General features: G+C 43.8%; 1 protein-coding gene across 6 annotated transcripts in view; it reads left to right on the top strand.

The window, feature by feature from the left end:
• Positions 1 to 23810, top strand: part of ASPSCR1 (ASPSCR1 tether for SLC2A4, UBX domain containing) — a 162166-nt gene that overhangs the window by 85476 nt on the left and 52880 nt on the right. For all 6 annotated transcript variants that reach the window (XM_073588124.1, XM_073588119.1, XM_073588120.1 and 3 more), the window contains 3 exons: positions 5691 to 5757; positions 5843 to 5905; positions 6893 to 6942. In XM_073588124.1, coding sequence (XP_073444225.1) covers positions 5691 to 5757; positions 5843 to 5905; positions 6893 to 6942 — 180 coding nt within the window. The remainder of the gene's footprint in view (positions 1 to 5690; positions 5758 to 5842; positions 5906 to 6892; positions 6943 to 23810) is intronic.

Below are 23810 nucleotides of genomic sequence, written 5' to 3' on the forward strand. Positions count from 1 at the left end.
CTCCACAAGTCGGTCAAAGCTATCTCCCGCACAAGAACCCCAAATGGCGTAAGATTACACCCCAGCCTCAGAGGCTCATGGCTACCCCTGTCCCAATGTGAATCCAGAATATTATTAAAATCTCCCACCACCAAATGCGGAACCCCCGGAAAATCTCTCAGAATGGCCAGAACTTTATAAATAACTCTACTACTATAAGGCGGAGGTACATATATAGACGTCAACACCAGTGGGATGGAAAAGATTGTACAAGATAAAAGGACGAATTGCCCCTCTGTGTCCACCTCTACCCGATGGCACTTAAATTGAGTCCTAGAGTGAATCAATATACTAACCCCCCTAGAGTATTGAGAATGAGTAGAGTGGAAGCCCGCCTGCACCCATCTCTTATCCAGGATTCCCAGCGTCTCCTGCGTGAGATGCGTCTCCTGCAAACAAACAACCGCCGGTTTCTGGTCCGCTATAAAGGAGAATATGGCCTGTCGTTTTACCGGCGACTTTAACCCCCTGATATTCCAACTAAGTAACTTAAAATCAGCCATTATCATACCACAGCATATTGCCTACCATCTCCCACCTGGCCGCACCACAGTCAACATTGAAATGTACAAGTACGCCAAAGGACATTTTGAACCCAATCCCTCCCCCCTCCCCCCAAAAAACACCCCCAAACAGTTCCTTGGGCTGAACCAAGGGTGCAACAAGTAAGGGCACTGTCGAGCCCTTCCACCCCATTCAGCAGGCGCCTCAATTCCTGTTCACTACCCGCATTTGACAGGATATAGCCCCACAGCACTTTGCATTTTCCCTTATCTATATTCAGACTAAGGCCCCATAAGGACCACAAATTCTTAAAAAAGAAAAAAAACAGTATATAGCAGAGCAATAAAAGAGCAGATAGAAATATAACTTCTTAGGCAGTCCACTGCATCAGGACCGCAGTCTCCAACCACACGACTCCAAAACAACAAAACAGGTCAAGAAACCATCAGCCGCATTCCTGCTCCTTCCTCTCCTTCCTCAATTGTCGTTCGTTAAGGTCCAACCAGTCCACAGCTTCCCTGGGGTCCAGAAAAAAGTGGCTTTTATTCCAGGCCTCAACACGCAGTTTAGCCGGGAAAAACATGGAGTACTTGACGCCACAGGCTCTCAGACGCTTCTTGATGTCTATGAACTTCGCTCTCATCTTCTGAACCTCCGGCGAAAAGTCCGGGTAAAAGGAGACTCTGGATCCCTCCATTTTAAGGTCCGGGTGGTCTCTCGAGTATCTAAGGATAGCGTCTCTGTCCCTGTAAAGGAGGATTTTAGCCAGCACAGGTCTTGGTGGATGACCAGGGGGGACCGAGTCGGGACTCTGTGTGCTCTTTCCACTGCATACAGGTGTGTTAGATTGTCCACACCTACTGTTTCTTTAAGCCATGTTTCAATGAAGGCAGTAGGGTTCTTTCCCTCACAGCGCTCTGGCATGCCCACAATACGAACATTATTCCGTCTGGATCTATTTTCAAGGTCATCAGTTTTAGCCCAGACAGCTGCCATATCCTTCTTGAGCTCTGTACAGTGCTGTCCTGAGTCAGAGGCTGAATTCTCCACAGCACCCATACGTTTTTCCAGCTGGCTTGTTCTGTCTCTAACACTGTGCAGGTCATGTAGCACAGTCTGCATGGATTCCTGCAGAAAGCCCAGTTGCGTCAGGACATGTGAGATCGCAGTCCCACAGTGCACCACTGCCAGCATTACATCTTTATTGGTGGGCTCGTCTGGAACTTGTAATTGCAAGGCTGTGAGGTGCTGTTTGTTTCTTTCCACCAGATCACTCCAGCTAGGCTCAGCTCCCTTCCCCCCCTGCACTCCAGCACGAGCAGCCTCCTCCTCCTCCCCCATTCCGGGGCTCATGTCCTCTGCCACAGTCTCCTGATCCACATCAGAGTCCTGGAGAGACTCCTGTTCTGCCTCAGCCGTGCGGGCAAAGCGCTGCAGCCTGGCCGCCATTGCCCTGTTCCTAGCCGCGCTGTCCTCTGCGGCCTCCTCTAAGGCGCGCGCTGTGGCGGCGGCGCCATCTTGGCTCCCCACTCCGGCCTCTCCTGCCACCCTCCTCTGACCTCTTTTCCCCATATCCTGGGGTGAAGCAGCGACCTCCGGTGCCCCGCGGTATCTACCGACTCCGGCGCAGCCTCCAGGGGTTATAATAGCCGTGCTGTGGGGACAAAACGGCTAAACAAAGCAGGTATATGCGGGAGCTCAGCGGGCACACGTCCTCCTCACATGCCGCTCAGGCCACGCCCCCCAATGCCAATATATTTATTGGGTACCAGTAACGTCATTTGTAGCATCATTTGTGTCCCCAGTACGTTGTTAGTGATGCAATGTGCATCACTAACTTTTTTTTTCCATTGTAATCCTTATCAGAAAGCACTTTATATAGTTATATCTTACCTGCTTGTATAGTCATAAGGATGTGCTTCATTGCGTTCAGTCAGGGTTGTCCCCTGCCCATGCAATTTGAATTATGTCGCCGACGTCACTGTATATCCTGCACTTGCGCAACTTATTGTGTTGCTGTGCTTGCGCAGTGTATATTGGGGGAGCCATGCTTTCGCAATATGTAATTAGGGAGCCGTGCTTGCACATTGTCTATCGGTGAGCTACGCATGCGGCTTAACAAACGGATCCCCGCGCACTGAAACTGATTGAAGTTCCCAGCTTTATTGACTGTGTGTGCATTCGCCGGAGCCGCGGCTTGTCACAGTCAGTGAAGCTGGGCAGCACACCCTTATGACTAAAAGAGCAGGTAAGATATAACTATATAAAGTTATTTTTGACAAGGATTACAGCAGCAATTATAAAGGAAAAATTGTGTTAGTGATGCACATTGCATCACTAAGGCTGTGTGCACACGATGCAGATTTGCAGCGGATTTTACCACGCAGAAACATTGCATATCCGCATTGTGATGTACAGTAGCCTTAAAATCAATGGAAAAAAAAAACGCTGTGCAGACGCTGCAGATTTTTCCGCGCGGTTTTCCTGCAGTACAAAATCCGCAGCATGTTACTTCTTTTGTGCGGTTTTCCACCTAAGCTGTCACCAAATCCGCAGGGGGAAAACCGCAGTGGAAAACCGCATGAAAAATGGAAGAAATCCGCAGGAAAAATGCAGGTCACTTGACCTGCGGATTTCTTCCATTCTGCGCGGAAAAATCCGCAGGGCCAAAAAGTACGTCTGCACTCAGCCTTACAGCACACTGGGAACATTTTAGATGCTACAAAGGAAGAGACTGGTTCCCAATTAAATTTTGAGACTACTGGGACCATGAAAGAACTACTTAGTCCTGAGATGTCTTTATAGTCCAAGGGAAGCAGAAACCTCTCAATATGCTCTTATTTTAACAGTTGTTACTATATAATAATCTTTATTGATATAGCGCCCACATATTCCGCAGCGCTTTACAATTCAACAGTTCATATGCAAGTCATAAGTAACAACGTTAAAGATAATACAATAATTAAAGCAAAATAATGACGCCCCTGCTCGTGAGAGTTTACAATCTACATTGTGGTGGGGGAGACAAAGTACAGGTGCTTATTTACAATGATGATCCAGCCATCTTGAGGGACTGGGGATGGATAAAGGCTGCATGAGGTTGTCACCAGCCTATATGTATGTTTCTTTTGGGTGTGGTGGAGTTTGTTACAGTGCTGTGTAAATTAATTGGGACAAAGCATTTTCTTAAGTAAAATCGTAAGTTGGTTACCAGTCAGTGATTCAAACCAGTTTTAACTGCTTTTAACAGGTGTGAGTGCACCTGTGCAGTTGCCATTTTACTTGGATCCGCTGCACCCTGTTAGTGCATTTGTATTGAGGCCTGTTTAGACAGGTAAGCATCGCTGCCTGTTTTTGGTTTTTCTTGAATATTGGAGGATCTTTTCTTTCCTCTTTTTGTGTTTTTTTTTTAAACATTATGTTGTTCCCCTGCTTGCTAGTCACTGACCTCCTTTTCTGTGGGCTTTGCGTGAATACTGCATGAGCGTATTGCTTCAGTTTGGCTGCTGCTTCTCCTTCTACATCTCTGCCTCTGGACACAGGACGCACTGGCGCCATTTTGGATGCCTGATGGTACCACTCCGTGCTCCCTGCTGATCTTTCTGCTTCAGGTCATCTTCACCACTGCAGCCTGGAAAAAGCACTTCCAGCCTACAGGAACCGTCAGCCACCATGTAGGAGTCTTTTCTCCCCTAAATATGTGTAGGATGTGTCTTATGGGATGAATGCAGCGGAAGCTTTCTTCAATGCATGCATACTAGGCTATGCTCCATGGCAGGATACTTTTAATCAACACAGTTTGCATTCACATAGATACATTGAGAAATAAAGATGGCTGTATTGCAAGTACAATGGCAGTACACTTATATTCTTTAACAATACCTTAATATTCCACTCCTATTTTTAGTTAGGATCTCAGTATCATTCGTATCTGAGTAAAGCTTATTGTGTGAATGTGTCCTTGCATGTACAGTGATGAGGCTTCATGTAGCAATAAGGGATTTTTTTCCAATCACTGTCCAACCAATTTAATTTTTTTCATGAAGTCTAATAGTGTGATTTGTTTTTGGCTGATGATTCCTGTCATGTCTCTATCCACATAATCCTTTCATGTAGGATTTGAGAAGAGATCTTGCTTTTATAGTTTGTGTGAATGGTTTCCGTCTAGACAGGTTAGCAGTCTTCCTTTGATAAAGCCATGAGAAGATAATAATGTATATATCCTAGCATATAACCCAAATAGGAAGGAATTAATCCTCATATAGCCACACTTTATTACACTAGCGTGCCAGGGTCGTACAAACTGCTGGATTATCTCATTTCATAGATTATTGTTAATGTTCAAAATATTTATCCTCCCGGAATGACGATCATGCTGATTCTGTTTGGTTTCTCCACTTTACATTTTATGGCTCAGATCTGAATACTTTTTGGCTTTCGGTGAAACCTTATTGTTCTGACTTTTTAGTTTGAGATTAACAGAAACCGAATTATTTATGAGATTTCTGTTAATCTAGTTAAGCTATGGTGCCAACTGTCAAGGCTGCAAAGGGGTTGTTCGGGCATATAATATAGATAACTTATCCATCTATATTACATTGGTGGGTGTTCAACACCAGGCACCCCCGCCGATCAGATGTTATTAACTCCAGTGGTGGCCTAATGTAATAATTAAACAGCACTGGAGAGCACAGCTCCATTCAGTGTGTAGCGGCCTCTTCTGGGGACTGCTGATCAACTCCTAGTTAACAGGATATGGCTGTCTGAAAGAGTTGTGCTCATGATACAATTTTACCAAACATGGACTAGAAATGACATAAGTGTAAGTAGCTTTGACCACAAATCCCAATAGCTTTGACATTCTCCATTTATATGATTAGGATCTATGGGAACCGCCATGGTCACTTCACCACCACCATATAGCCCATAAACTCATGAGGATTAAATCACTATTTGTTTGGCTGCATTATGTTAAGTTACAACTCGAATCCTCTCTATTGCTGTAGTTTTTACATATAATAGGCAATGATTTTTCTCATCAATGAGCCTCTACAAACTAATACATGAAAAATGAGACTGAAATGTGGCATTTAAGTTTACAGGACATGATATTTAATCTAATGTCTGCTTTGTGGTAACTTTTTCAGGTTGTTCTCCGCATCCTGTTCCCTGACCGATATGTCCTGCAAGGTTTTTTCCGTGTATCAGAAACAAGTATGTGACTATTTTTCTAAACATTCCTCTTCCACTTAAAATTTACACTGTTGAAATGCTGATTGTTATTCATTTTCTTGTGCAGTTGGTGCAGTGCGGGAATTTGTGACAAACCATCTGGAAGAACCTGAGATCCCATTCTACCTCTGTATGTCAACACCATTACTTGTGATCCTAGTGCTTCTAACAATATGCTCATATACAATTTAGTCATAGGTAGTGTAGTAATAACCTGCCATAGTGCTAATCTGGAGCCTTTCCACTTTGCTACAAGTAACAGTAATTGATTGTTAGGCATCCTCCTCACTCCAGCATGGTCATGACAGGCAGGTGGGAGGGTGGAAAAGGTGAGTACAAAAGAATAGAGTTGCACTGTCATAGATGACTAATCATAGAGAACAGACCGTGTCTAGAAAGCATAATATAATAAAAAAAATACACTAAAAATCCTTACATTTGCCATCTGCTATTGTGTTCTGACAATTTTTCTTTTAGTTTTATCCATGTTGTTGCAAATATGTGTTGGTAAATTATCCAAAATTAACTAATTTCTCATAATTAAGAAAAAGGAAGTATAGTAGCACTTTTTATGTTCAGATTGTATTTTTTTTTTTTTTTCTTTAAGTAAAGCCGATGCAGTGAATAACTGATAGTTGTGAGCCCCACTGGCAAGCAGCTGACTATAAGCACAGTGATCATATCAGGAAAAATGTATTGCAAATAACAAAACACATGACTGTTTCCAGTGCAGCAGACTGGTGACGCTGTTTGTGGTTTATTAAATTGAGTTGAGTCCTGATCAGGATATTATATTTGTGAGGACAGTGTGCCCTAATCAGGCATATAGACTTAAGTTGGCAATAAAAAAAAAAAAAAAACTTGAATGTACTTCCCTTTGACCATAGAGAGAAGTGCAGGAAAAATTTTTCCTAATAAATGTAATGTCATTCTTTTAAGCCACAGGGGCGTGTATTCACTAAACCTGCTAGCTATAGAGAATGTTATGTTTTCTTTTCAGATGGTTGAAGGTTCCTACACACTAAAAATGGACTAACACGTTTTGCTTTTAAGGATTTATCATCATTCTAAACCCCCTTATTTTAATAATGTAGCCTTATTTTTGCTTTCCTTGTAGTTATTACTCCTCCAAGAACCGAGTTGGATGACTCCCTTACCCTTTTCCAGGTATGTGATTTTTCAGGTATTACAGTATATACTCGAGTATAAGCCAACTCGAGTATAAGCCGAGGCCCCTAATTTTGCCACAAAAAACTGAGAAAAGTTATTGACTCGAGTATAAGCCGAGGGTGGGAAATGCAACAGCTACTGGTAAATTGAAAAAATAAAAATAGATATCAATAAAAGTAAAATTAATTGAGACATCAGTAGGTTAAAGGTTTTTGAATATCCATATTGAATTAATAGCCCCATATAATGCTCCATACAGTTCATTTTGGGCCCCATAAGATGCTCCATACAAAATATGCCCCACAAAGGATAATGGTGGCTCTATAAGATGCTCCATTGATATATATTCCTCATATAATGCTGCACAAAGGATAATGGTGGCTCTGTTAGATGCTCCATTGATATATATGCCCCATATATTGCTGCTGAAGCTGCTGCAGCCATTTAAAAGAAAAAAAAAAAATGACATACTCACCTCTCGTCGCTGAGGTCCAGGTGCTGGTGTCCTGAGCAGGCGGGGACACCAGTGTGCTATGGGGGTTAGGTGCTGGTGTCGCCATTGGCTCAGGCCACCGGCACTGGTGATATTTTCCGGTCCCCGCTCCGTCGCTGCACTCCGCTCTGTCTTCCGGGTCTGTCTCCAGTGATGTTCAGGCAGCAGAGGGCGTGGCGCGCACTAACTACTTCATCACGCCCTTTGACCCGAACTTCACTGCAGAGGGACCCGGAAGACAGCGGCGCGCAGCGATGAAGCGGGGACAGGAAATATCGCCAGTACCGGGGGCCTGAACGAGCGGCGATATATTTATATGTCTAGTGTATCTAACCATACATGGCAACAAATCTTCAGCCATCCACACAAGCAATTAAACCATTCTGTCAACATCACTGGAAATCCACACTCCCATCATTGCAGTGTGATATTGTGGCTGTTGAAAGCATCACTTTACATGTGTAATTTTAAAACTATATACAGCATGCAAAAGTTTTTACCTATTTTTTTTTTACACTACAACCTGTGTTTTTAAATATTTTTGTAATCCGATTTGTGTGTGATACATCAGCACTAAATAGTCTATGTTGGTGAGGTGAAGTGAGAAAAATGTAGGCATAAATTAAATTTATGGGATCAAATAACTAAAAATTGGCATGTGCATATGTACAGTGGGTATGGAAAGTATTCAGACCCCTTTTAAATTTTTCACTCTGTTTCGTTGCAGCCATTTGGTAAATTCAAAACAGTTTATTTTTTTTCTCATTGATGTTCACTCTGCATTCCATCTTGCAAATGTATTATGGAAAAACTTAAATATCACATGGTCATAAGTATTCAGACCCTTTGCTCAGCATTGGGTAGAAGCACCCTTTTGAGCTAGTACAGCCATGAGTCTTCTTGGGAATGATGCAACAAGTTTTTCACACCTGGATTTGGGGATCCTCTGCCATTCTTCCTTGCAGATTCTCTCCAATTCCGTCAGGTTGGATGGTGAACGTTGGTGGACAGCCATTTTTAGGTCTCTCCCGAGTTGCTCAATTGGGTTTAGGTCAGAGTTCTGGCTGGGCCAGTTAAGAATGGTCACAGAGTTGTTCTGAAGCCACTCCTTTGTTATTTTAGTTGTGTGCTTAGGGTCATTGTCTTGTTGCAAGGTGAACCTTTGGCCAAGTCTGAGGTCCAGAGCACTCTAAAGCCCCCGTTACACACTGCGATATCGCTAGCAATATCGTTGTAAAGTCACCGATTTTGTGACTTGCAGTGATATTGCTAGCGATATCGCTGCATGTGATACTTACCTCCGACTGGCTCCCCCGCTGGTTATTGCTGATCGCGCGAGAAGCTCCTGGACCATTCCTCGTCGGTCACTTCCTGCGGCGCTTCCTGCTGTGACGATGAGCGACGCGTGGAGCCGGGCAGGAGGACGCAGGATCGCCGCGTCTGACAGGTAAGTAGCGATCCCCGTCCCCTGCAATGTCGCTAGTGAAATCTGCCTGTGTGGCAGATCACTAGCGACCACCTAGCGATGCACCATCGATCCTGACCGCGTCATATCGCTGTCGGGATCGCTGGTGAGTCGCTAGGTGTAACGGTACCCTAAAGGAGGTTTTCATCCAGGATATCTCTGTACTTGGCCGCATTCATGTTTCCTTCAATTGCAACCAGTCATCCTGTCCCTGCAGCTGAAAAACACCCCATATTCATGATGCTGCCACCACCATGTTTCACTGTTGGGATTGTATTAGGCAGGAGATAAGCAGTGCCTGGTTTTCTCCACACATACCGCTTAGAATTATCACCAAAAAGTTCTATCTTCGTCTCATCAGACCAGAGTCTTATTTCTCATAGTCTGGGACTTTCTCCCTACTGCATCTGTGGAGCTCAGCCACAGTTATCTTGTTGTTCTTCTTTACCACTCTCACCAAGGCTCTTCTCCCACGATTGCTCAGTTTGGCTGGATGGCCAGGCCTAGGAAGACTTCTGGTGGTCCCAAACTTCTTCCATTTAAAGATTATGGAGGGCACTGTGCTCTTCGGAATCTTGAGTACTGCAGAAATCCGTTTGTAACCTTGGCCAGATCTGTGCCTTGCCACAATTCTGTCTTTGAGCTTCTTGGCCAGTTCCTTTGACCTCATGAGTCTCATTTGGTGTGACATGCACCGTGAGCTGTGAGGTCTTATATAGACAGGTGTGTGATATTTCAGTTTTTCTTTTTTAATAAATTTGCAAAAATTTCTACATTTCTGGGTTTTTTCAGTCAAGATGAGGTACATTAATGAGAAAAAAAAATGAACTTTTTTGAATTTACCAAATGGCTGCAATGAAACAAAGAGTGAAAAATTTAAAGGGGTCTGAATACTTTCCGTACCCACTGTATTAACCCCTTTTGCTCTAAAGCCCCTAAAAATTTATGGTGCAAGCAATTACGTTCATAAGTCACATGCTTAGTGAAAAGAAGTCCACCGCTGTGCAATCTAAGTGACACATGGTCAGTCAGTATATACACACACCTTTTCTGAAAGGCCACACAAGTTGCAACACCATTAAACAAGAGGCACCACTAACCAAACAACACTATGAAGACCAAGTAGATCTCCAAACAAGTCAGGGACAAAATTGTTGAGAAGAACAAGACAGGACTGTGTTATATAAAAAAAAAAATCCCAATCTCTATTAATCCCCCAGAGCAGCCATTAACAAACCTGCCAAGAGAGGGCCGCCCACCACAACTCTCAGCCCGGGCAAGGAGGGCATTAATCAGATAAGCAGCACGGAAACCAAAGGTAACACTGAAGGAGCTGCAGAGTTCCCAAGCAGAGACTGGAGTATCAGTCATACGACAACAGTAAGCTGTACACTCCTTAGGGTGTGTGCAGACGCTGCGGAATCCGCTGCGGATTAATCCGCACGGATTTTGCAAAAACCGCAGATAAACCGCAGGTCAAAAGACCTGCGGATTATCTGCGGTTTTGCCTGCGGTTTGGTCCTGCGGATTCACCATCTCCACAATGGTGGAGATAGGAACCCGCTGCGGATTCCGCAGAAAGAATTGACATGTCAATTCTTTCTGCGGTTTCAAAACCGCAGCAAATCCGCGTGGATTTTTCCGCAACGTCAGCACAGCGGTTTTTTTTTTACCATTCATTTGAATGGTACTGTACACCGCAGCTAAAACTGCTGCGGGTCCGCAGCGGCCAAAACCGCTGCGGAAACGCAGCGGAATCCACAGCGTGTGCACGTAGCCTTATAGAGGTGGCATTTATGGAAGAGTGGCTAGAAAAAAGTTTTTACTTACAATTTTTATGAAAATGATCAGAGTCAAAAATAAATGGTGCGAAATACAGGAATGTCAGTCTGTCAGTGATTTGAGACAGGGACAGAGGATCATCTTCCAACAAGATAATAACCCAAAGTATACCGGGAAAGCAACACTTGAGTGGTTTAAGGGAAACATGTAAATGTTTTGGAGTAGCCTAGTCAAAGCCCAGACCATTGTCCAATTGAGAATCTGTGGTCAGACTTGAAGATTGCTGTTCACCAGAGGAAACCATCTAACCTGAAGGAGCTGGATAAGCTCATAGAGACTTATCCAAAGCGACTTGCAGCTGTAATTGCCACAAAAGGAGGCTCTACAAACCACTTACTTCAGTGAGGTGGATAGTTATGTACATTGAAGTGTTCAATTATTTTGTTCTATTTGTTGTTTGCTTCACATAAAAAAAAAAGAAAACAAATGGTCACAGTTAAAAATCCTCAAAAGAACCAGTGAAATTCCAGGTTCTGAGGTAGCAAACCATGAAAACTGCCAAGAGAGTTGAATACTTTTGCAATCCACTGACTGTATGTTGGGAAATTCCAAAATGATCTTTAAGATATTTAGATCATCTTTGGGTTTGGGAAATAAAAACTAATAATGTGAAAGCATGATAATCTTAAGTAAGAAGTGTAAAGGTGTATGAAACATCAATATACATGTCATTCCGATAGACAATGAATAGTGAAATGCTATAAGTTGTTGAAGGGTATCTGAGATCCTACAGAATTTTTACAGAGAGAGGAAGTTGGATAAAATAAGAAAAACTTGTATGCTCCAGATAAATCACACGCCAATTCAGTTCCCAGTCAATCTCTGATTACTTGACAGCAGTGATGGCATACAGCCGATCACTGGCATCAGCAGAGTATGACATGACTGAGGCCAATGATTGATGGTAGCGGTCACGTAAGTAGATGAGACGTCACTGCTGCAGCTAACTAAACAAAGATTAATGGGGGACATCAGATCAGCATGCTGTTTGAGAGATAATTATAGTTATTTATTTCTTATCTAACAATTTTTTTTCCCTCTGGACACATTTTGTAGGATTTCAGAAATCCTTTAATGAGTGAGTTAAGGTATTGCTCCTAATATGAAGCTAACATTTTACAGACTGAATAGGTAATACTTACTAGCGATGTAGTTCAGTGCTATGCAAATTAATTGCGACACAGCATTTTTTTAAGTAAAATCGTAAGTTGGTTACCAGTCAGTGATTCAAACCAGTTTTAACTGCTTTGAACAGGCACTCATACTTGTTCAAAACAGTTAAAACTGGTTTGAATCACTGACTGGTAACCAACTTACGATTTTACTTAAAAAAAAAAAAAAATGCTTTGTCCCAATTAATTTGCACAGCACTGTAGCATAGTCTAGCTTATATTACTGTCCACTGTAATCCTGCTAGGTTTTTATAGGATTCTTTTTTACCTGCATCATATACTTTAGACCCTTTTTCCTATAAGCTGTATGCAAGATCTTCTTTGTGCATCCTATACCCTGGTCATTCTATATATGATGAGTTTACTGTGTGGGTTTCTCCATCCTCCTCTACAGTAGTAACCTGAGACCCCTGCTTGTGTGTTCAGCCTGGAGTAGGTTCCTGGGAGGAGAGGGGCTCTGAGCTCTTGGCAGCTTGTGAAGGGGTCTTTCTTCTCTGTAACGTTCCGGCAGCGGAGCCTCTCCTGCTTCAGACTTTCATCTTGCTGGCAGCCCTGTTATTCTTGGCTGGCTTTCCATGACTGCTGTTCCTAATAGAGGCGCTTCCACTGAACCTTAAACTACTCAATAAAAGTGTCACCGGTGGAGGGAGGTCTTTCCCCAGGGCTCAGAGGGCAATAAGACACATCCTGTCGTGATGAAGATTGTGTATGTTGCTGGAAGAGGGTACTTAGATCTGAAGGAGGACTGCTCATGTGTGATTTCAGTTCCAGTGGTGATGGGTGTCTTTTTTTTTTTTTTTTTTTTTTTTATATCCATGTGGAAAAGGTATCAACCTTTTAAACTTGTTCTGATCAGAAGGAAAAGAGTTGCGTAGATTTCCTCCTCCATATATCTCTATGCTGAAACCAAATTGATGTATTTTATTGTATCTGTCAGATTTTTGCATGATTTATGTAGATGGTAATCGATTCATATATATTCCCCCAAAAAGGGCACTCCTAGCAGGGACTGCCAAGCCTCAAGGTGATTTTGAAGAAGGTGGTGAGAGTAGCCAAGAAAACTGCTCTCGCCTTTGAGGATTCCTCACAGATTAAGAATCCAATGGATAGGAAGGTAGAAAGCTTGCTGAAAAAGTCCTGGGAGACTTCCACCTCTGCACTCAAGTCCAACATAGCTTCCACCTGTGTTGCCAGATCCCTCTTCTGATGGCTATATCAATAAGAGCATCACATCTCTCAGGGAACCTCAAGAGGAGAGTTGTTAAACTCTCCTTCCTCTGCATTCTTGGCTGATGCGTCTGTGGAATCTGTCCGTATTGCTGCCAGGTCCCTGGTTCAGTCTAACTCCGCAGAAGGGCCCTTTGGCTTAAAATGTGGAGTGGGTTTGTCACTTCCAAAATTAAACTATGCTCCATCCACTTTAAAGGTGAATACGTCTTTGGGCTAGCTCTTGATGAGATACTGGAGAAGGCCACAGACAAAAAGAAGGCTCTTCCTGAGTAGAAGCCCCCCAGGAAGTGTTTTTTTTTCCATGTCTCTGCCTCAGACCCCTCAAACCAAGGTAAAGGAAAAACCAGGAGATGAAGCTATGCCAAAGGGAAGGGCAAGAACATCCTTGTTCCCCAGCAGCAACACCAATAGGACCAAGCAATGACTCGTAGGGGGGAGGCTCTCAAATTATTTCCACCATTGGCAGATCATTTCCAATTGCCGGTGGGTCCTCAATGTTATCATGGAGGGCCTCCTTATAGAGTTCAAGTCCTCCCCTCCTCTGGGTCTAAGAGTCACCTCCCTACCATCTCACGGAGCCCAGGACTTGCTGATATCAGGTCTACAGGATCTGCTAAAATCAAATGCAATTTCCACTGTACCAGTGGGTGAGTGGGGAAGAGATCACTACTCCCGACTCTTCCTGGTGAAAAAACCTTCAGGGGAGGCACACATTATCATAAATTTGAAGGGTCTCAACCTTCGTATTATAGATCGGAGATTCAAGATGGAATCGGTGAGATCAGCGATTCCCCTAATAGGACCTCATTACTTCATGGCAACTATCGACCTGAAGGATGCTTACTTTCATGTACCAATCCATCCCCGCCATCTATAGGGTGGCTCCCAAATCTGGAAAAATCTCAACTCCAACCCTCCACGACGAGAAGGTTCCTTAGAGTTCTACTGGATTCTGGAAGACAGATGTCCCTACTTCCAGAAGATCATCGCCTGACTGTGATAACCGAAATCTAAGAATTCAGGAAACAGAGGTCCCCTATCCTTCGGGCAGCCATATCTGTCCTAGGCTCCATGACCTCTTGCATTCAGTCAGTGTCTTGGGCTCAGGCCCACTCCATGGTCATACAGGCTCATATACTCAAGAGCTGCAACAGGAATTCCAACTCGCTGAACAGGAGATTTCAGACCTCATTCCATGTAAAGGCTTCCCTGGCTTGGTGGTTGAGCCTCAAAAATCTGCACAGGGGTGTAGCCTGGTCTCAAACACCCCTAGTTACGGTAACCAATGCCAGAATGCTCAGGTCGAAACCAGTTTTTCCCTGAACCCAAGGGACAGTTCCAGGGGAGTGGATTCATTTGCTCAGGATTAGAACTTCCAGTTGGCCTATGCGTTTACTCCGATTCCAATGCTGGTGAGGACCCTTCGAAAGATCCGGGTGGATCAGGTACTAACCATCCTAGTGGCTCCAATGTGGGCAAGAAGGCGCTTGTTCAAACTTATCATCAATCTCCAGGTAGATGGTCGAGTTCCATTGCCACTAGATGCCAACCTTCCCTTGAAGGGACCTCTGCATAATCCAGATCTTCAAAAACTGAATTTAGCTGCTTGGTTACAGAGGCCCAGGTGTTGCGTGCACGAGGGCTTTCGGACAAAGTAATTTCTACCTCCAGTCCCTATATTCCCCCTGCTGGCACACATTTTCCCCCAGGTCCCTATATTCCCCTGGCACACATTGTCCCCCCCCAATCCCTATATTCCCCCCCTGCTGGCACACATGGCCCCTCGTTCATATAGTCCCCCCTGCTGGCACACATTGTCCCCCCGTCCCTATTTTCACCTCCTGTCACACATGGCCCCCGTCCCTATATTTCCCCCCCTGCTGGCAAGCACATGATAAAATAATAAACAGTTAACTCACTTTCTGATGATGTCTCCTGATCCCAGCTCCCCCCCGTGGCTTTCCTGTATTTGCTGACATCCTCCTCCTGCGAAGGCGCGTGCAGCTGCTGCTCATTCAGGCAGCTCGTTGTAGCTACAGGACCTTCCATGATGTGACCAATAGGACCTGCGGTCACGTGACTCGCAGTGCAGACTGGGAGTCACGTGACCGCAGGTCCTATTGGTCACATCATGGAAGGTCCTGAAGCGATGAACTGCCTGAATGAGCAGCTGCTGCCGCGCGCCCTGCAGGAGGAGGATCTCGGCAGACACAGGAAAGCCACGGGAGACCTGGGAGCAGGAGCGGTCATCGGTAGGTGACTATATGGGGGGAGAGTGCAGGCACATGCAGTATGCACCGCTCCCGTCTACCAACTCGGCGCTGCTTCAGCACCGAGGTGATGGACAGCGGGTGCAGTGAATATTACATGAGCCTAATGAGCGGGACCACAGGACCTCCCACTGTCTCTGCAGCCGCAGCCAGCCCACTCCAGCCCCCTGACACCACGCCAGAACCGCGCCCCCCCCCCACTCTATAGCACAGCAGCATACAGATTCGCATTATAAGACGCACCCACCACTTTTCCCCAAAATTTGGGGGAACAAAAGTGCATCTTATAATCCAAAAAATACGGTATTCTGAGAGTTTTTTCGTGACCTATTGTATTTTATGTTAGTGGTAAATTTTGGTCAAAATGATTTGCGTTTATGAAAATATAGAAAAATTTACAAAAAATGTGAAAATGGTGCAATTTTCAAACTTCAAATTTTTATACCACACAAAATAGATAAGTAATATTTACCATATGCTTCTTTACTACAGCATCATATTTTAAAAGATTAGTAGAAGAAAAGTTAGAAGGGTTGAAAGTTGATCAGCAATTTTTCAATTTTTGCAACAAATTTAGAACACCAATTTTTTAGGGATCACATCTCTTTTGAAGTGACTTTGAGGGACCTACAGTTGTGGCCAAAAGTATTGACACCCCTGCAATTCTGTCAGATAATACTCAGTTTCTTCCTGAAAATGATTGCAAACACAAATTCTTTGGTATTATTATCTTCATTTAATTTGTCTTAAATGAAAAAATACAAAAGAGAATGAAGCAAAAAGCAAAACATTGATCATTTCACACAAAACTCCAAAAATGGGCCAGACAAAAGTATTGGCACCCTCAGCCTAATACTTGGTTGCACAACCTTTAGCCAAAATAACTGCGACCAACCGCTTCCGGTAACCATCAATGGGTTTCTTAAAATGCTCTGCTGGAATTTTAGACCATTCTTCTTTGGCAAACTGCTCCAGGTCCCTGATATTTGAAGGGTGCCTTCTCCAAACTGCCATTTTTAGATCTCTCCACAGGTATTCTATGGGATTCAGGTCTGGTCTCATTGCTGGCCACTTTAGAAGTCTCCAGTGCTTTCTCGCAAACCATTTTCTAGTGCTTTTTGAAGTGTGTTTTGGGTCATTGTCCTGCTGGAAGACCCATGACCTCTGAGGGAGACCCAGCTTTCGCACACTGGGCCCTACATTATGCTGCAAAATTTGTTGGTAGTCTTCAGACTTCATAAAGCCATGCACATGGTCAAGCAGTCCAGTGCCAGAGGCAGCAAAGCAACCCCAAAACATCAGGGAACCTCCGCCATGTTTGACTGTAGGGACCGTGTTCTTTTCTTTGAATGCCTCTTTTTTTCTCCTGTAAACTCTATGTTGATGCCTTTGCCCAAAAAGCTCTACTTTTGTCCCATCTGACCAGAGAACATTCTTTCAAAACGTTTTAGGCTTTTTCAGGTAAGTTTTGGCAAACTCCAGCCTGGCTTTTTTATGTCACGGGGTAAGAAGTGGGGTCTTCCTGGGTCTCCTACCATACAGTCCCTTTTCATTCAGACGCCGACGGATAGTACGGGTTGACACTGTTGTACCCTCGGACTGCAGGGCAGCTTGAACTTGTTTGGATGTTAGTCGAGGTTCTTTATCCAACATCCGCACAATCTTGCGTTGAAATCTCTTGTCAATTTTTCTTTTCCGTCCACATCTAGGGTGGTTAGCCACAGTGCCATGGGCTTTAAACTTCTTGATGACACTGCGCACGGTAGACACAGGAACATTCAGGTCTTTGGAGATGGACTTGTAGCCTTGAGATTGCTCATGCTTCATCACAATTTGGTTTCTCAAGTCCTCAGACAGTTCTTTGGTCTTCTTTCTTTTCTCCATGCTCAATGTGGTACAGACAAGGACACAGGACAGAGGTTGAGTCAACTTTAATCCATGTCAACTGGCTGCAAGTGTGATTTAGTTATTGCCAACACCTGTTAGGTTCCACAGGTAAGTTACAGGTGCTGTTAATTACACAAATTAGAGAAGCATCACATGATTTTTCGAACAGTGCCAATTTTGTCCACCCTCTTTGTTATGTTTGGTGTGGAATTATATCCAATTTGGCTTTAGGACAATTCTTCGTGTTTTTTCATTTAAGACAAATTAAATGAAGATAATAATACCAAAGAATTTGTGTTTGCAATCATTTTCAGGAAGAAACTGAGTATTATCTGACAGGGGTGTCAATACTTTTGGCCACAACTGTATGTGACAGGAGATACCTAAAAGTGACACTATTTTAAAAACTGCACCCCTCAAAACCACATTGAAGCACTTTATTAACCCTTTAGATGCTTCACAGGAATTAAAGCAATGTGAAATGAATAAATGAACAACATAAATTGTTACTTTTGCGCCAAATTTTTCATTTACACAAGAGAGAAAATGGACTAAGTATTATGTTGTTCAATCGCTCCTTAACACGCCGATATCCTATATGTGGTGGCAAAGGACTGGATGCACAGCAGGGCTCAGAAGATGAGGAACACCATTTGACGTTTGGAGTGCAAAAGTGGCTGGAATAGACAGTGGATGCCATGTCACGTTTGTAGGGCACCTGATGTGTCTAACAGTGGAATCCTCACTGTTTTGGAAACTGCAACTCTCAAGAATATTATCTAGCTATGTGGTGAGCATCTTGAACCAACAGATGCTTCACAGAATTTTATAATGTTAACCCGTGAAAATGAAAAAATACACTTTTCCCACAAAAATGTTGTTTTTGCCCCAATTTTTTCATTTTCACAAGGGTAACAGGAGAAAATAGCCAGTTCAATTTGTTGTGCAATTTCCCCTGATTACATTGATACCCCATGTGTGGTGGAAAACTACTATTTTAGTGGTCGTCAGGGCTTAGAAAGGAAGGAGCTCGATTTCATTTTTGGAGCGCCATTTTGGTTGGAATAGAGCCCCTGACATGCCAAAATGGGGGAAATCCATACAAGTAAACCCATTTTGAAAACTACATCTTTCGAGGAATTCTTCTAGGGGAGTAGGGAGCATTTTTAACACTCGAGCAATTCACAGAATTGTATAACATTGAGCTGGGTAAATTGAAAATTACCATTTTTTTCCACTAAAATCTTGATTTGGCTCCAAGTTTTTAATTTTTAAAAGGGATAATAGGAGAAAATGAATAATACAATTTGTTAGGAAGTTTACCCTGAGTACGCCAGTACCCAAATATGTAGGTGAAAACTACATTTGAGGCACAGTGGAAAGACGGGAAGATGCACCATATTGGAGTTCAGATTTTGCTGTAATGGTTTCAGGGTGCAATGTCATATTGGCAGAGCTCCTGAGGTGCCAGAAAATCAACCCCCACCACCTTATAAGTGACCCACTTAACAAACTACACCCCTCAATGAATTCATCTAAGGGTCCAGTGAACATATTGATACCATGGGAGTGTAACAGAATTTTATACCATTGGGCAGTGAAGTAAAAATAATTGCCATATATACTCAAGTATAAGGGTGTGTGCACACGCTGCGGATTGTGCTGCAAAATTTTCCACGCGGATTTGTGTAAATCCGCAGGTCAAAAGACCTGCGGTTTATCTGCAGATTTTCTGCGGTTTAGCCTGCGGGTTTCCCCTGCGGTTTGAAACCTGCCATGGAGCAGGTGCCAAACCGCAGCGGAATCCGCACAAAGAATTGACATGCTGTGGATTTGAAACTGCAGCAAATCCGCACCGTGTGCACTGCAGATTTCATTTTCCATTGATTATAATGGTACTGTACACCGCAACAGAAACTGCTGCGGATCCGCAGCATGTGCACACACCCTAAGACGAGTTTTTCAGCACATTACTTTGTGCTGAAAACGCTCCCCCTCGGCTTATACTCGAGTTATTGTCCCAGAAGATGGAGGGGGAGCGGCAGCGGGTCACTGGAAGTAGAAGCCGGGTGCTGCGGCTAACTCCTGTGCCTCCTTCCAAAGAGAAATGAATATTCACTGCGGTGGCAGTGAATATTCATTTCTCTGTAATAGCACGTAGTGTCAGCCGCTGACTTCCAGCAGCGGCCGGGTGATCACGTGTGCCCGCTACTTGAGAAATTAATATTCACCTCTCTCCACTCCCATAGGAGTGGAGCGCAGTGAATAGTAATTCCCTTAAGTAGCGTGGACACGTGTCGACCCGGCCGCTGCAGCTGCTGGCACCGGAACAACATGCTGCGAGGGAGCGCAGGGACACCAAGTAGGATTTTTTTTTAAAAATTTTTATGCTTTTCTGATGGGGGCCATACATACAAGGATAGGGATGAGGAACCATGCATAGCAGGATAGGGATGAAATGGCCATGCATACAAAGGATAGGGATGAGGAACCATGCATAACAGGATAGAGATGATGGACCATACACTGTGCTCCAAATTATTATGCAAAAAATATTTCCTCATATTTTCTCTAAATTACCTATATGAATTGCAGTCATTGTTATTTTCCAGTCATCTAATATTCTAGTATAATTGCAATGTTTTTGAACAAACTGCCTATGAAAACAGTACATTTTTAAAAATAAGAAACACTCAAAATGCATGTTCCAAATTATTATGCACAGCAGAGTTTTCAACCTTTTTATTTTGAACAAAAAAATGGTCAATTGTGAAATTCTAAGCATTATCAGCTTATTACAAAATGAAATCAAACAGTTTTCAAGTCAAAACTTTATTGTAGGTGATGTTACATTTGCACATAGGACACCTTGTTCAAAAGAAGCTTCTGAACTCTCTCGTCCATTGAATTTGTCAGTTTTTGGATGGTTTGTGCTTCAATTGTTTTGCATGTGGACAGAATACCCTCCCAGAGCTGTTGCTTAGATGTGAACTGCCTCCCGCCATCATAGACACTCCTTTTGATGATGCTCCAGGGGTTCTCAATGGGGTTGAGGTCAGGGGAAGATGGTGACCACACCATAAGTTTGTCCTCCCATAGCAGCCAGAGATGCAGATGTGTTATTTGCAGCATGAGACGGTGCATTACCATGCATGAAAATGATCTTGCTGCGGAAAGCACGGTTCTTCCTCTTGACCCATGGCAGGAAGTGCTGTTTTAGAAACTCCACATAGATTATGGAGTTCATCTTTACCCCTTCAGGGATCCTAAAGGGGCCGACAATCTCTCTCCCCATGATTCCAGCCCAAAACATTACTCCACCTCCTCCTTGTTGGCGCCTTAGCCGTGTTTTCATGGGGTGTCCATCAACCAGCCATCCTCCACTCCATCCATCTAGACCATCGAGCGTTGCACGGCACTCATTGGTGAACAAAACAGTTTGGAAGTCAGTCTTCATGTATCGTTTGGCCCACTGGAGCCATTTCTGCTTGTGTGTGCAGTGGATAGAGGTGGTCGACAGGATGGCTTACGCACAGCTGCAAACCTCTGAAGGACCCTGCATCTTGTTGTTCAGGGGACGTCGGAGGCACCAGCAGCTTCAAAAACTTGTCTGCTGCTATGACAAGGCATTTTTGCAGCTGCTCTTTTAACCTGACGCAATTGCCTGTTGGAAAGAGTCCTCAATTTTTCCTTATCAGCATGCACACGTGTGTGCTGGGAAGCAGCTACATACTTCTTGATTGTGCGATGATCACGATGAAGTGTCTTGGCAATGTTGATTGTAGTCATGCCTTGACCTAAATACTCCACAATTTGTTGCTTCTCAGCAGCCGACACATCCTTTTTCTTTCCCATTTTGGCAAAAAATGTAGGCTGCTTAATAATGTGGAACAGCCTCCTTAAGTAGTCTTGCCTTTATTTGGACACACCTGCCAAACTAATTTGCACAGGTATCTGCAATTGCTTTAAGTGATATAAAGAGCCCTGACACACATCACCATCAATGAGTTTAAATGACAAACAAAAAAATTCTAACCTTATCACTCCTAAACTCATTTTGCATAATAATTTGGAACACAGTTTATATACCAATATAGGGTTGACATGGCCATGCACACAAAGAATGGGGATAAGGAACCATGCATAACAGAATAGGGATGATGAGACCGTGCAGACCAGGATAGAGATGAGGAACCCATGCTTACCAGGATGAGGGAGCCATTCAAACCAGGATGGGGGTGAGGGGACAGTGCATACTAGGATAGGGATGAGGAGGCCATGCATACCATGATACGGATGAGGCCGCCATGCTTACTAGAATAGGGATGAGGAGGCCATCCATACTAGGATAGGGATAAGGGGGACATGCTTACCCAGGATAGGAATGAAATGGCTATGCATATAATGGATTGGGGATAAGGAACTATGCATACCTGGATAGGGATGAGGAATCCGTGCATAGTAGGATATGGATGAGGAGGCCGTGCATACCAGGATAGGAATGAGGGACCCGTGCTTACCAGGATTGGGATGAATGAGCCATGTCTACCAGGATAGGGATGAGGAGGTTATGCATTCCACGATAGGGATGAGGTTACCTTGCATACCAGGACGGGGTTGAGGAGTTCATGCATACCAGGATAGGGATGAGAAGGCCATGCATACCAGCATAGGGATAAGGGGGTTGTATACCAGGATAGGGATGAGGAGACCATGCATAACAGGATGGTGTTGAGGGGACAATGCATACCAGGCTTATACTTGAGTCAATAAGTGTTCCCAGTTTTTTGTGGCAAAATTAGGTGCCTCAAGTATATGCGGTACATTTTTACCACAAAAAAATAGTTTAAGCGCCAGATTTTACATTTTCACATGGGGAAATGGGTAAAAACAGCCCCAAAATTTGTCATACAGTTGCTGATGAATGTGGAAACGCCCCATATGTGGCTGTACAGTACTGCTTAGCCACATTGCGAGACACAGGAGGGACTGAGCGCTATTTAACTTTTCAAGAGCAAATGATCATAGAATAGTTTGCGGACTCCATATACAGAGCCCCTAAGTGCTAGAAGAGCAGAATCCCCCCTCGAGTGACCCCATTTTGGAAATGACACTCCTTGGGGAATTTATCTACATATGTACAGTCATGGCCAAAAGTTTTGAGAATGACACAAATATTATATTTTCACATGATCTGCTACCCTCTGGTTTTTATGTGTGTTTGTCAGATGTTTTTATCACATACAGAAATATAATTGCAATCATATTATGAGTAACAAAAGGTTATATTGACATTTAGAATGAGTTAATGCAGCAAGTCAATATTTGCAGTGTTGATCCTTCTTCAGGACCTCAGCAGTTCTCCCTGGCATGCTCTCAATCAACTTCTGGATCAAATCCTGACTGATAGCAGTCCATTCTTGCAAAATCAATGCTTTTATTTTGTCTGAATTTGAAGGTTTTTGTTTGTCCACCCGTCTCTTGATGATTGACCACAAGTTCTCAATGGGATTAAGATCTGGGGAGTTTCCAGGCCATGGTCCCAAAATCTCTGTTTTGTTCCCTGAGCCATTTAGTTATCACCTTTGCTTTATGGCAAGGTGCTCCATCATGTTGAAAAAGGCATTGTTGGTCGCCAAACTGCTCTTGGACGGTTGGGAGAAGTTGCTCTTGGAGGACATTCTGGTACCATTCTTTATTCATGGCTGTGTTTTTAGGCAAGACTGAGAAAGAGCCCATTCCCTTGGCTGGGAAGCCACCCCACACATGAATGATTTCAGGATGCTTGACAGTTGGCATGAGACAAGACTGGTGGTAACACTCACCTGGTCTTCTCCGAATAAGCCGTTTTCCAGATGTCCCAAACAATCGAAAAGGGGATTCATCAGTGAAAATGACTTTACCCCAGTCCTCAGCAGTCCACTCCCTATACCTCTTGCAGAATATCAGTCTGTCCATGATGTTTTTTCTGGAGAGAAGTGGCTTCTTTGCCGCCCTCCTTGAGACCAGGCCTTGCTCCAAGAGTCTCCGCCTCACAGTGCGTGCAGATGCACTCACACCTGCCTGCTGCCATTCCTGAGCAAGCTCTGCACTGCTGGTAGCCCGATCCGCAGCTGAAACACTTTAAAGAGATGGTCCTGGCGCTTGCTGGTCTTTCTTGGGCGCCCTGGAGCCTTTTTGGCAACAAGGGAACCTCTCTCCTTGAAGTTCTTGATGATGCGATAGATTGTTGACTGAGGTGCAATCTTTCTAGCTGCGATACTCTTCCCTGTTAGGCCATTTTTGTGCAGTGCAATGATGACTGCACGTGTTTCTTTAGAGATAACCATGGTTAACAGAAGAGAAACAATGATGCCAAGCACCAGCCTCCTTTTAAAGTGTCCAGTGGTGTCATTCTTAATCATGACAGATTGATCTCCAGCCCTGTCCTCATCAACACCCACACCTGTGTTAATAGAGCAATCACTGAAACGATGTTAGCTGGTCCTTTTAAGGCAGGGCTGCAA

This window comes from Dendrobates tinctorius, unplaced genomic scaffold (genome assembly GCF_039654945.1).
Source record: "Dendrobates tinctorius isolate UK_male_01 unplaced genomic scaffold, ASM3965494v1 ptg000103l, whole genome shotgun sequence".
Taxonomy (NCBI): Eukaryota; Metazoa; Chordata; class Amphibia; order Anura; family Dendrobatidae; genus Dendrobates; species Dendrobates tinctorius.